Source organism: Mesocricetus auratus, unplaced genomic scaffold, assembly GCF_017639785.1.
Source record: "Mesocricetus auratus isolate SY011 unplaced genomic scaffold, BCM_Maur_2.0 Super-Scaffold_100008, whole genome shotgun sequence".
In the NCBI taxonomy this organism is placed as follows: domain Eukaryota; kingdom Metazoa; phylum Chordata; class Mammalia; order Rodentia; family Cricetidae; genus Mesocricetus; species Mesocricetus auratus.
The window spans coordinates 72,808,980-72,823,907 of NW_024429192.1; the positions used below are offsets into that span (position 1 = coordinate 72,808,980).

A 14,928-nucleotide genomic window follows, 5' to 3' on the forward strand; every position below is an offset into this window, starting at 1 on the left:
AACAAATAAAACCCCAACAGGAGCAGAGTTTGCAACAAAGCATTCCACAACTATCAATCACTGACAATTGTAAAAAGAAGCCCGGCACAGCAGCATTCTCCTGGATTCTTAGCACTCAGAAGGCAGAGATAGAAGGGTGAGTTTGAGGTTAGCATGTATGTAGCAAAATCCTCTCAAGAAACAATTTGTCTTGATGTATAAAGCCCTATGGGGTTGATCTTTGGTAAAATAAGTTTAAAAAGGCAGGCATGCTGGTGCAGCCTTGGAATCCCAGCATTGAGGAGGCTGAGGCAGAGTGAGCCCCTATACCTAGTAAAACAAAAATCTTAAAAGGGATGAGGCTGAAGCCAGTGCAGAGGCTCACTTCTGTAATCTTAGCACTCAACAGGGTGAGGAAGGAGGGCCACGAGTTCTAGGCCGCCTGAGTCACAGTGAGTTCCAGCACGACCCTGTCTCAGAAATAGAAAAAGGGGACAGGTCTCTTTTATTATAACAGGAATACTAATGAGAACCTCAAACTGCACACAATGTCTCTCTGCATGAACACTTACTAAAGTCCTTCTCCCCAGCCCTCCCCTGGGAACCCAGCCCCACCTGAGAGATGCTAGATACACTGCTGGTTTTCCTCTTCAGGGTGCCCTCCTGACACACAGTCAGCAGGTTGCTGGGTAGGATGGAGCGGAAGTCATTAAAGGAGCGCCTTCGGACACCTTCTAGTTCCTCTGGGATTCTCAGGGAATGAGGAGGGACTTTGGGAAAGAGCTTGGAGAGGAGAGATTCTTCTGAATTGCTGTAACGTCCAAACGATCTTGAGATTCCTATCAGGCATGGGATTGCATACTTGCAAAGGTATTCTAGAAGACCAAGTAAGAGTGATAACACAGGAGTTACTTATGACAGTCACACTGTAACTTGCACTACTAACATTTTACAACCCACTGTGAAGGCTTAATGTCAGACTGTATCTCTATCACATTCGCTTTCCTTGGGAGGTCTTGATCTATTCATGTCACATTCCAATCAGTAATAGAGTGGACTCATACTTAGGTACTGTGACCACGGCCAATTACATGACTGGCCTATTTACTCTATGGGAAAAGTGACCTATAAAAGTCAACTAAACTACATCCTATATTATACTGGGTAAAACAGAGACACAGGAGAGTCAAGATGCTTGTCAATGATACCTGGCATTTGCATACAGAACTGTGCTCATAACCCCAAGTGACCTCTCAGTATACTGGTAACCTAGTAGAAAAGTTTCTACTCATCAAGTATATACAAAATATAAACAAACAGAACAAAGAAACAGAAAACAAGGGACAGAGGGAAGGGAAAGGAAGACCAACAACTTGACTCAATGGGTAAAGTCCTACCCTTGCAACCCGATGAACTGAGTTTGACTCCTGGATCCCATGGTAGAAGGAGAAAACTGACTTCCAAAAGTTAGTTTTCCTTTTACCACACATATTCATACCTTTGAGTTTGAGTACACACACACACACACACACCACCACCACCACCACCACCACCACATTATACATAGAGACAAATAATAAATAAAAATTTAAAAAGTTTAGTCTGGAAGATTTATGATCATACCTTTTTCTTGAATCTCCAAGGCCTGGCACATTCCCAAAAGGGCATGCATAACCTGCAAAAGTGCCTCTAAAATCTGTAACAGTCAAGGGCACAAAAGAAACCTGTTAACAGAACTAGATAAATAATACAAAATTCAGTCAAAATTTGAAGGAACTTTAGACATTACCTTGACCAACCCTATCCATTCCCTCACAATAGTTATGCCAGGGGCTAGGTGCTGTAACTTCAAGGACATGCTTCTCCTAACCCTGGACCACTGCTGTCTTCGTAGGGTTGTACCCACTGCTCTGGGCCATTTCCCCTTCTTTTTCTCTGAACAGGTCTTTAATCTTCTCCTTTCCTGGCTAAAAGGGCTTAGTTCTTTTCAGTTTACTCTATATGATGATAATTTCTTCATGATACTATGTCATCTGTTTATCACTGTACAACAGACTGCTTTGTCTACATTTCACATGAAGTGTGGGACTTGGAATACACACACATGAACAATCCAGGGTTGCAGTAACTCACCCAGACTAAGCCACATTCGTGGGAGTCTAGACTTCTCTGTGTGAGGCGTTAGTTTTTAGTTTGTTCATTTTTTTGTAAAAATTTCACATTGTTGACTATATAAAACATTTAAATTCTCTTTACACAAGTTAGTCTTTTTTTCTTTCTTCATGTTGTTCTTAAGCTATGAAACTTATACTTATGCAGTTGGTATTTTTAATATCACTAGACTGGGATACAAAGCCTAGGCAAACAAAAAAAGAAACAGATGTGACAAAATTTGTTCATAAAGTAGTCAACATTCCTATATTTTCAGAATATTAATAGTACTACTAAAAATGGTAGGGTAAGAAATGGCTCAGTACTTAAGAGCATTTTCCGTTCTTGCAGAAGCGTTTGATTTGGCTCCCAGTACCCACATAGCAGTTCACAACTGTAACTCTAGTTCTAAGGGATCTAAGATCCTCTTCAGGCCTCCAATGGCACCAGGCAGGGATATGTGGTGCACATACATAGATCCAGGTAAGACACTCGTAAAGTAAAAATAAATGAATACAGTGAGATGAAAATCATTTATGTTTTGTAAAGTTTATAGACACAGTCTGAGTTCATTTGTGTTTTATACACTTTATACTCACAGCCTAGCATAGTTTTATTCAATGTTTTAAATGAGTCTGCATTTTCAATGCAATCCGCCACATGCATTGAGACACAGAATTTTCTACGCATGGAGTGACATTAGTAATCAAAATTTCAGATTTTGGATTGTTTTTATTTATTTATTTATTTTTGTTTGTTTGTATCAAGACAGGGTTTCTTTGTGTATCCCTGGCTATCCTGGAACTTGATTTGTAGACCAGGCTGGTCTTGAACTCAGAGATTCCTCCTGCCTCTGCCTCCCAAGCGCTGGGATTAAAAGTGTACACCACCTGGCTTCAGATTTTGGATTCTTTACTAGTGACACTCAATCTGTACTTTTTCTAATTGCATTGTTGGCCACATTATTTTGGCAAACTTGATTGTTTAATACCTTTAATCCCAGTAGACAGGAAGCAGAGACAGGCGATTATCCATGAATTCAAGGCCAGTTCAGGCTACATAGTGAGTTCCAGCCTAGTCAGAGCTACTTAGAGAAACCCAGTTTAAAACAAAAAACAAACAAACAAAACCCAATTAACAAATGGGACCTCCTGAAACTAAGAAGCTTGTGTAAGGTATAGGACACAGTCAACGAGACAAAAAGGCAGCCCACAGAATGGGAAAAGATATTCACTAACCCCATATCTGACAGAGGGCTGATTTCCAAAATTTACAAAGAACTCAAGAAGCAAGTCTCCAAAACACCAAAGGATGTACAAAAAGTGGTATACAGAACTAAATAGAGAATTCTCAATAGAGGAGTCCAAAATGGCTGAGAGACACTTGAGAAAGTGCTCAACATCCTTAGCCATCAGGGAAATGCAAATCAAAACAACTCTGAGATACCATCTTACTCCTATCAGAATGGCTAAAATCAAAAACACCTACGACAATTTATGCTGGAGAGGATGTGGAGGGAGGAGAACACTCCTCCACTGCTGGTGGGAGTGCCAACTTGCACAGCCACTATGGAAATCGGTATGGAGATTCCTCAGAAAAATGGGAATCAATCTACCCTAAGACCCAGCAATCCCACTCTTAGGCATATATTCAGAAGATGCAAATTCATACAACAAGGACATCTGTTCCACTATGTTCATAGCAGCATTATTTGTAATAGCCAGAACCTGGAAGCAACCTAGATGCCCCATAACTGAGGAGTGGATAGAGAAAATGTGGTACATTTACACAATGGAGTACTACTCAGGGGAAAAAAACAATGGAATCTTGAAATTCGCAGGCAAATGGATGGCGCTAGAAGAAACCATCCTGAGTGAGGTAACCCAGTCACGAAAAGACAAACATGGTATGTACTCACTCATATATGGATTTTAGACATGGATCATGAGAGTGTCAGTCTGCAATTCCACTGACAGAGAGTCTGGGAAACAGGAAAGAATCTAAGAGAGATATGCATGGTACCCCAGAGAAGAGGAATGAGGCAAGATCTCCTGAACAGACTGGGAACACAGTGGGGGAGTGGGGAGTGGGAGCTGGGAAGAAGAGAGGGGGAGAAGAGGAGGAGAAAGTAGGTCATGGGGGAACAGGAAGGTTGAGTGGGGTGTAGAATAGGGGGAGAACATGATGAGAAATACCATAATAGAGGGAGTCATAGGTTTGAAGAGAGATCTGGCACCAGAGAGACCTCTAGCAATCTACAAGAATGACAACAACTGGCAAGCTAAGCAATAGTGGAGAGACTACCTTAAATGTCCATTCCTGATGATGAACTTGACGTCTACCTTATATGCCATCCTAGAACCTTCATCCAGTGACTGATGGAAGTAGAGGCATTTATCATTGGGCTTTTTAAATGTTCAATAAGAATGTGTCATTTTTATATTATAAAAATATTTTTTATTTTGCAAAAAAAACAAAAAACAAAAACAACAACAAAACACCACTGTGATGGCTATTCTTGGTTGTCAACTTGACTACACCTAGAACTAACTAAACTCCAAGCGGCTGGATACACCTGTGAGGGATTATTCATAACTAACTCATTTGAAATAGAAAGATCCACCAATAAGGACGGGGAAGAGGGAAGCTCCTGCTCTCTGCCTGCTTGCCCTCTCTTACTCTCTGGCAAGTCCACTCCTTCATGGCATTACAGCCTACTTCTTTGGGGTTTGTGGACATTCTATTGGTAGACACTCACTGATAAACTAGCTGGACTACAACCTAAAAGCCACGCTAATAGATGCCCATCATTTATCTATTCATTCTATCAGTTCTGTTCCTCCAGAACAGAAGTTCTCAACCTTCCTAATGCTGCAACCCTTTAATAAGTTCCTCATGTTGTAGTGACCCCCAGCCATAGAATTATCTTCATTGATGATACTTCATAACTGTAATCTTACTACTGTTATGAACTGTAATGTAAATTTATCTGTGTTTTTTGATGGTCTTAGGTGACCCCTGTGAAATGGTCATTCTACTCCACAGGGGTCACAACCCACAGGTGGAGAACCACTGCTTTAGGGACTCCTAATTAATACAGACTTTGGTACCAGGAATGGTTCTAAAACAACAGAAGTATAAGGGTGAATGTTGGAATAGGCTTTTCAATTTGCTGACACCTACAGTGACTAAAACCTCTCCTAGGAGCTCGGAGTATTGAAAGCCCACAGTGTAGATTATATTACAAACTGAAGGAGACAAACACATCTAATTATCCTGATTCACCAACTGTGAGAGGCAATGGACTTGGTGACTGTATATAAAACTTTTGACAGTTTGTGGGAAAATCAGGAAAATGGTGACACCAATTGGTTACTCCTAGCACCTCTAAATAAATTGGCAAAGGAAAAGAATGAGCTCTGAGGTAAAATTAACCAACTTCTAGCATCTCAGAATAGTGAAGGATGATGATGAATTTAGTGATAAAACTGACCAGCTCCAGATGCCCATTTAACAGTCTAAAGGTGTCCAAGTGTGCCCAGGAGAGAATCTTCTCCAGCAGCCAGAGAGCTCAAGTTGCTCTGTGGAAAAAATCAACTTAAGCCCTCGTTAGAACGTTGGCATAATTACAACTAAAATAAAGCCCCAGCCTCAGAAGGTGCTGGCAGTTAAAGTAAGGACATCAACTGGTAAAGAATGGGACTCTGTATCTCGGGATGGAGATGTGTGGGAGGATCCTATTGAAGCCGAGAACTTGAACCCTCAGATTCTCAAGGGTTCATCTCACCTGAGGAAGTAGTCTCTCCACTTCAGCAGATGTACCCCCACCCCCTGATATATTCCCTTTCCACCTTTGACTGAGGAAATTAACCCTTTACTGCCTGCTAAACCTTAGCAGCGACTTTCTCAGATGGAGATGCTAGGCAAACAATACGGATGTCCTCAGGGAGCACCTACGGTTGCCTCTAGACTACAACCAGACTTGAGGCTAAGCAGGCTCCTTGAGGGGAGTTAAGGTGCAGTCCGCAAAGAAGTGCACTACACTACTACTAATAAAGAGTTTGCTAATCCATTCAAGCACAAGTCCTGGAAATGTTAGGTTTCAGGTAGTCCAAAAGCCACTCCAAATATCCAGAAATGAGCATAAATTGGACAATTTCTGGACATTAGATAAAAGCTAGCATTTCTCAGGAACTTGTGAAATTGGTTCCCATCTGTCAAAAGGAGTCATTTCCTCTACTTCTGGCAGAATCAGCATATGGCTACCTCTGGTGCCTAGCATCATGCCAAAGGCCATGCTGCCCTCGAGGCTCCCTCGGTGTCACAAATACCTGTTTCGCATTTCAAGTCCATGCTAGCATCCTTCTCACCTCCTCTTCTATCCTAAATTCCCTACAGCTCAAGAGCTTTCCTCCCCACAGCGATTTTCACCATGCTTTCTCCATTCTCTGTTCCCCCTTACTCTCCACTCTCTCACAGTCCTGGATGAGTACACCTACTCGCTCTTACTCCCTAACTCTCTTTTGCTATGCTCTAGTCTCTTTCTCTCCCCCTTCTCTAATGGGAGATATCTGGGAATGGATTTTAAAGGTGAAGGATAATGATGGAAGAAACATAAAACTAGAACAGGCTGCATTTATTGATATGGACCCTCTAAGTGGGGATCCTAGGTTTAATATGGAAGACTGTACAGCTAAAAAAGAATAAAAAATTTGTTTGGACAGTCCTCTGAAGTGTTTGTCAAAGGAGTTGGTGATGCCTGATATCTGTTGGCTTAAGTGCTGATAGAGGGATTTGAAGGCTCAGGAAAATTGCAACACAAGAGTGGGCACACTGTGTGAAACCTAATCCTCTACAATGGGAAGGTCCAGAAGACAGGCCCTTCACTAACCCTATACGACTCAAATGGTGAGAGAGTCACTGACTCGCTAAAGGCAAGATGATCATAGGTATTATAATGGGCATGCCATGAGTTCTATCGCTGTGAAGACACACCATGACCACATTTAATTGGTGATTGCCCACAGTTTCAGAGGCTGAGCCCATCATCACCAAGGCAGGCAGCAAGACAGCAGGCATGGCAGGTATGGTGCTAGAGACGTAGTTGAGAGCTGCATCCTGATCCACAGGCAGAGAGAGGGGGGGACTGGGCCTGGCATGGGTTTTTGAAACCTCAAAGCTCACTCCCAGTGACACACCTCTTACAATAAGGCCAACTTCCTAACCCTTCTTAAACAGCACCACTCCCTGATGACTAAGCATTCAAATATATGAGCCTAAGGGGGCCATTCTTACTCAAATCACCATAGGCACTAAAGACAAAGCAATGTCCATAAGGCCTAACTTGCAATGGCCAGCAGAGGCAAAGTGAATTTTAAGGTGGCATGACTCCTATGGACCTTTGGTGCTGCTAATCAATCATGGTGTTTCCAGGATGAAATAGAAAAAAAGTCTGCTACATTTTTGTTTGATCTGGTTAAGCAGAAGAATTCTCAAACAAACTCACAATACTGTTGTCTCTGTCCCCCAAATTCTGAGGTTACAAGTTTTAAAAAGCTCTGGCTTCCAGGTTTTAAGAACTGATTTTCTAAACGGTAAGTCTGATTAAGAACATGGTTGAACCAGACAGAGGTAGTGCACACCTTTAATCCCAGCACTTGGATGGCAGAGGCAGGTGCATCACTGAGTTCCAGGCTGGCCTGGTCTACAGACAGAGTTCCAGGACAGCCAGAAAACCCTGTCTCAATAACCAAAAACCAAAACCAAACCGGGCTAAATAAACAAAAGGTGTAGGGAGCAATGGAAGATGATCCTCACCGTCAACCTCAGGCCTCCACGTGGCTAGACATGCACGGACATCATATCCACATGCCAAAAAAAAAAAAAAAAAAAAAAAAAAGGAAAAATTGTTTTCTATGAGCAACTTCAATCAAGAACCTCGAGGAGGAAAGTGAGTCACCTCTGTCTTTTTCTGCTTACCTCACACAAAATACACTGAATGAAGGAAGACTTACAAGGTCCTGAAAAATACCCAAAATATCACAGCTGAGAAGTATTGCTATTAATAGCATCAAATAAAGGGGCTTGGGTGATGGTAGAGTGGGTAAAACTGCATGCCGTGAAAGCAGTAAGATGGGAGTTGAATTGCCAGCACCCATGTAAATCCAGGGAGTGCTGTGCAGTGCCTGTAACCCAGCTTTGGGGTGTATAGACAGGTGGATCCCTGGTACTTGACTAGCCAGTGTAGCTCAAACACTGAGCTTCAGTTCAGTGACAGACCCTGTCTCAAAAACATGGAAAGGGCTGGAGATTCAGCTTAGTAGTAAAGTGTTTGCCTGGGAAGTACACGGCCTTGGGGTAAGTCTCCAGCATCAGAACAGACAAAAAGAAAGGGGGGGGGGGGGGAGAGGGAGAAAGAAAGAGAGAAGGAGAGAGGGAGGGGATTTTATACACAAGTGCCAAGAGCTCAAGAAAAAAAATATCTGATGTCCTCCTTTAGCCTCTGCATGTATGTACACATGTGTGTAACAACACATATACATACATGCACAAATAGTACTAAATAAAACCAACACAACCCAATCATGCTTCCCACCCCCTTTCTGTCATTCTGAGGTTCTTTTTAACATCCAGGCAGCACAGTCATTAGACACTTACCTCATCCCTCAGGGAGGAGTCCCTGTAAGCCACATCAGACAGCAATGTGACCAGACAGAAGCTGAAGCTCTCTGCAACTGGGAGGTTCCCTGGAAGACACAAAGCACGAATGACATTAAACACCAGACACATAGCTGGCCAAAGGACCAGCTTACATGAAGTAAGAGAGCAGAAGTGGTGGCTCAAGCCTGCAATCCCAACACTCAGGCAGCAGACAGGAAATCAGAAGTTCAGCTATTCTCATCACACAGAGAATGAGGCCTGGCTGGGATACATGAGACACCACCCCAAAAAACAACACGCAACAAAAAAGACCTAAAAGATGGCAAGGGCACTGGGTGGTGGTGCACGTCTTTAATCCCAGCACTTGGGAGGCAGAGGCAGGCAGATCTCTGTGAGTTCAAGACCAGCCTGATCTACAGAGCGAGTTCCAGGACAGCCTCCAAAACAATACAGAGAAACCCTGTCTTGAACCCCCCCCAAAAAAAACCACACACAAAAAACAAACAAAAAAGCAAGGCTTTGGTTTGCGGAGCTTCTGTTCTATCGGTTTATTATGGACCTTTGCTATAATTTTCAGCTGTTTTTAATTGTGTGCGTGTGTGTGTGTGTGTGTGTGTGTGTGCGCGCGCGTGTGTGTGCGCGCGTGTGTGTGTGCGTGTGTGTGTGTGCGTGTGTGTGTGTGTGTGTGTGTGTGTGTGTGTGTGTGTGTGTGAGAGAGAGAGCGTGTGTGACCTGCATGTGTGTAGAGGTCAGAGGACAACTTTAGGGTCAGTTCTCTCTTTCATCATGAGGGTCCCAGGGAGTGAACTCTTGTGTTTTGTGAGCAGGCATGTGCCACAGCATTTGTGTGGAGGTTACAGGATAATCTCGGGTGTGGGTCCTTACCTTTCACCTTGTTTACGTTCTTTTTTGTTTGTTGTGCTGCATATTCCATGGATTCTCCTGTCTCCAGCCCCTGCCTTGCTGCAGGAGCGGTTGGATTTCTGGGACCTGACTGACCAAATTCAGCTCTTACATTGATTCTGCTGTCTGAACTTAGGACATTAAGCTTTGTGGCCACCTCCTTGGCCCAGCCTTGAATTTATGATCTTCCTGCCTCTACCTCCTAAATGTTGGGATCACAAATTTGGTAACGGCATTATTGGTAATGGATTATTAGTTTCTTGCTTTGTTCATATGGTGCTGGAGATCAAACCCAGGGCCTTAAGTTAAGCATGCTGGAGGCAAGCATTCTAACAAGTGAGCTATATATTCAACCTAAAAATAAATCTAAACAGAGTATAAGCAATGGTGCAGGAACAGTAACCATCAAATGCATATTAACATCACTTTAGCAGGATGAAACAGACACAGGCATATGTTCATACTGTATTGGAGATTGCACAAGAGTTTCAATAAGAGTTTCAAAGCTGGAACCTGCACTCTTGACTACTGAACCACATGCCCCAGGCATGCCCATAAACTTTTAAGTCCTCAGACTAAGCCCAACAGCAGGGAAATTCTCCAAAGCAATTAAGGCTGGAAAGAGCATCTCACTCAAAACACCAAAAATTACACGTGCAAAGTCTTTCTGACCTTCAGATGTTAGAACCACCGCCATCGTTCCAACCATGGTTATCATATGCTACCATGAATCAGGTAATCAATCTTAATTCTGAATTAAAGACATAAGAGTACCCACTTTTTCTAAGCCAGGTAGTGGTGGTGCACACCTTTAATCCCAGCACTTGGAGGCCAGCCTGGCTACAAAATCGAGTTCCAGGACAGCCAGGGCTACACAGAGAAACCCCGTTTTGAAAAACAAAAAAAGAGCACCCACTTTTAATGAATATTCTTTTTTTAAGATTTATTAATTTATTATGTATAGTGTTCTGCCTACATGTATTTCTGCAGGCCAAAAGAGGGCACCGGATCTCATTATGGATGGTTGTGAGCCACCATGTGGTTGCTGGAAATTGAACTCAGGACCTCTGGAAGAGCAGCCAGTGATCTTAACCTCTGAGCTATCTCTCCAGGCCTATGGATATTCTTAGTATATGACAGAAGAGTAAAGATTATTAGAATTTTAAAATGCCACCCAGATAGCTCTGAAACCTGTGTGTGCATCAAAATCACGTTGGGGTTTATAGCAGTTTACACTGCCCACTTTGGGAACCACTACTTTAGATTTTTAAAGCATACGTTATACTGCTTTTCGAAACAAACAAACAAAAAATGGTGGGTAGCTTTGGGCATGGGACCTAAGTTTGATCTGCAGCAACCACATGAAAATCCAGGCAGGCTGCACACATTTGCAATCCCAGTGCCAGCTATGCAGAGACAAAAAAACAGAAGGATCTCTGGGGCTTGCTAGCCAGCCAGCCTAGTTTACTTGATGAGTTCCAGGATAGCAAGAGCCCTCCTCTCTCTCTCTCTCTCTCTCTCTCTCTCTCTCTCTCTCTCTCTCTCTCTCTCCCTCTCCCTCTCCCTCCCTCCCTCCCCCCCCTCGATGGAGTACATAGTTAGCATGCATGAGGCCCTGGGTTCAGTCCCCAGTTCACACACAAATGCTATAAATTTATAGATATTTTAACAGTATTTCAAACATGTCAAAACTTTCATTCTAACATGAATCTGTGTATATAAAAGTGATTTTTGTTTAAAAGATTTATTTATTACCCTAAATTATATGTACATGTCTGTGCACATTAGTGCAGCTGCTGATGAATTCAGCGGGTGGAGGAGGAGGAGGAAGGGGAAAAGAAAGACGAGGAGGAGATGACGATGATTGTTAGGTCTCAGGGAAACCCGAGCAGCTAAGAGGGCAGCCTGCTTTTGCAGAGGACTCAAGTTTTCTTCCAAGCACCAACCAAGCACACAGTGGTTGCAGGAGATCTGACACTCTGAGGGCACCACACTCACATGTACACACCCACACAGACACATCCACATACATATTATTATTTTATACATAATTATATATATTCATAATTAAATATTTCATATATAACAAAATATATATTTATATAATTATATATTTCATATATAATAGTATATATAATTAAAAATATTTTTCCTTTTTTGTCAGGTGGTGGTGGCACACACCATTAATCCCAGCACTCGGGGGAAGGGGGCAGAGGCAGGTGGATTTCTGTGAGTTCGAGGCCAGCCTGATCTACAGAGTGAGTTCCAGGACAGGCTCCAAAGATACACAGAGAAACCAGATCTCGAAAAACCCAAAATAAACAAACAAACAAGCAAATAAACAAAAGAACACCAACAGCTTCTGTTATTAGCTAACAGCTGTAGATACAGACTTCTGTTAATTATGGCCTTTTGAATTGTGGAAACATCATGTTCTGAGGAGTCATGGTCAGTTCTGGCCATGATGGGCAACTAAAAGACTGAAAACTACATATCAGAAGGTGCACAGGCACAATCAGGATGTTTGTGACAACAGCAAAATGTCTGTGGCAAAGTGAGTCCCCTTAACAAGTTAGGGCAGCATCACCTATTGAGAAAAAACAATGTCTTCATTACAGACCCCAACCCACCATGATATATCCAAAGGTTTTATATAAAGTACTACAGAGCTAGATTCCAAAGAAACTTCGGTTTTATGGATCAGGAACCCTAAAACGCTGGAGGTGTTCCAAGAGCATTTGGGAGCTTCAGGGTACCAGTACACACAAACATCAGTGTTGTAGTTAACACAAATCTGGTATATAGTGGGTCTATAGGATTACTTCACAAAGAAGGATAGAAGGAAAAGGAAGGCAGCAGAGAAAATGTGGGACAAAGGCTGTGACTTCCCTTTGACACTCCTAACCCCCCCAAATCCAAAATAAAACACCAGTTAAAAATGAAATGAATATGAATTCCATTTCTTTCTTCTTCTTCCTCATTTTTTTTTATTTTTTGAGACACAGTTTCTCTCTGTAGCCCTGGCTGTTCTGGAACTCTGTAGACCACGCTGGCCTCAAACTCAAGAGACCTGCCTTCCTCTGCTGGGATTAAAGGCATGCACCACCATGTCCGGCATAATTTTTTTTTTTTTTGGTTTTACGAGACAGGGATTCTCTGTATTGTTTTGGAGGCTGTCGGTCCAGCCTGGCCTCGAACTCACAGAGATCCGCCTGCCTCTGCCTCCCGAGTGCTGGGATTAAAGGCGTGCGCCACCACCGCCCGGCCAGCATAATGTTTTAAAGTAGGAGTTGAAGTGAAACTTAACAGCAAAGTTGACAAAAGCTATTTCTAGTGAACTGTGGTTATGTTCCCAATGTCCATCTTACCCTTGGAACAGCAGCATCGGAATGTGGAGAACTGACCTTCCTCTAGGAATAAATCTATTAGCTCAAGGGCAAAATGGTTGGTTTGGGGATGGACAATGCAGATGATTCCACTGTAGCCAATGACAAACAAGAACGAAAGTTTCTGAGTCTCAAAAGAATGTTCTCATGTCCAGAAGAGTGCAATGGGAAGCTGCAGGCTGAGAGCACTTTCCCCTTTACCTATGGGTCTGGGGTAGCAGTGTGAGGGCACTGAAGTTGTTCCACATCTGGGGGAACCAGGCAGAAGCTGTGTAATGCCTATGTTTTTTTGTTTGTTTTTGCATTCAGGATAAACATATGAAATTACCTCTGCCTTTCCGAGCTGTGCTTTCTTCGACCCAGTACACTTTTGGAAGACCTCTGAGAAGTCGAAGAAGATAAGGAACAACACAGTCTTTGTGCTAGAAAACAAACAAAAATGTATTAATAAGTGACTAGTAGGCTTTTTCACATAGATTAAGCTATGCAAACCTAAGAATCTCAGAATCTCTAGGGATAATGTGAAGCAGAAACTCACATGGCATCACCCTTCCTACTTCTTTCTTTCTTTTTTTCAAGACAGGATTTCTCTGTGTAACAGTCCTGGCTGGCCTCGAACTCACAGAGATCCACCTGCCTCTAGAGTGCTGGGATTAAAGGCGTATGCCACTACCTATTTCTATATATCACAGTCCAGAAGATGTCAGTCTGTTTCACAGGAGCTCACACATGCCTACGGTATATAATGTGCAGCCTAGTGGACTTCTCCGAGGGTCAGGCCCTTACAAGTGCCTCTTTGGAAGGCACTCACATGCAAGTACTTAAGTCTGCCTTCAATAACAGACCACCCAAAGCCACAGACGGATCAAGATCCTAAGATGAGATTCTTGAGACTAATGTGACACTCACAGCCTGAGCTTCTGGACTTGCTGCTTTTCTTACTCCTTGACCTCTTCCCTCTACTTTGTTAAATTCTGTGCTTTATGTCCCTTTTAGTCCTTGAAAGCTAAGCATCAGACTTCAATGGTTAACAGTAGTCCAATGAAATAAACTGCTTTCCTTTTTTTATTTAACTCTAGATAACCTGGGATGCTATGCAGACCAGGCTGGGCTTGAACTAGAGAGATTCACTTGCCTCCACCTCCCAAGTGCTGGGATTACAGACGGGAACCACCAACCTAGTGTGGTACCCAGCTTTGAAGCACCTTCATCTGATGCACCACCACCTTAGTGTGCTACCCAGCTTTGAAGCTCTATCTAATGTCCAATGAAATAGAGACTGTGATTATCCCAAGCTTGGCCTAAATGCAGATTTATAAGCAAAATGGAAAAAAATATGTAAATGATAAAAGGTAGTGGTTAGAACATCTGTCTAGGATCATAAGCCCAAAACTCCAAAGGGCTGCACTGCACGGCCATCTGACAAGAGCCTTGGCTCCTCCCTACATAATGTGGGGGCTTTAGTAGTACATGGAGAACAAATTACCTCCACTACTCTGGCCACAACTGTTGCTATGATAGCTCAGGAAAGACATGAAGGCAGCCAATGCTTCCTAGACAGAGTCAAGCAATATAAACAGGAAGTGAACCAAGATAAAGACATGGTCCCTTGACCTTCTCAGGGTCTAATAAAGTATTCTGGGTTCCATCTGTATCCAAGAGTCCAAAGGTAGAACAGGCAGCACAGCTAAATTGTCATGTGCCGTCTGACACTTGCTCAGTTCTTAGGAAGAAACCAAACTACATGAAGGTAGTTTGTACTATGTCTTCCTTTCCATCTTAGAAAAGTCAGGTATATGTTTGGGATTTACAAGTAACTCTATTAAACAATGCATATGTCAAAAATATT

The 14,928-nt window shown here is 42.7% G+C and overlaps 1 protein-coding gene across 1 annotated transcript in view; it reads right to left on the minus strand.

The window, feature by feature from the left end:
• Positions 1-14,928, minus strand: part of Pi4ka (phosphatidylinositol 4-kinase alpha) — a 135,114-nt gene that overhangs the window by 86,860 nt on the left and 33,326 nt on the right. Inside the window, exons 3-6 of the mRNA XM_005077560.4 lie at positions 13,408-13,501; positions 8,788-8,876; positions 1,603-1,675; positions 595-854 (exon numbers count right to left, since the gene is read on the minus strand). Coding sequence (XP_005077617.1) covers positions 595-854; positions 1,603-1,675; positions 8,788-8,876; positions 13,408-13,501 — 516 coding nt within the window. The remainder of the gene's footprint in view (positions 1-594; positions 855-1,602; positions 1,676-8,787; positions 8,877-13,407; positions 13,502-14,928) is intronic.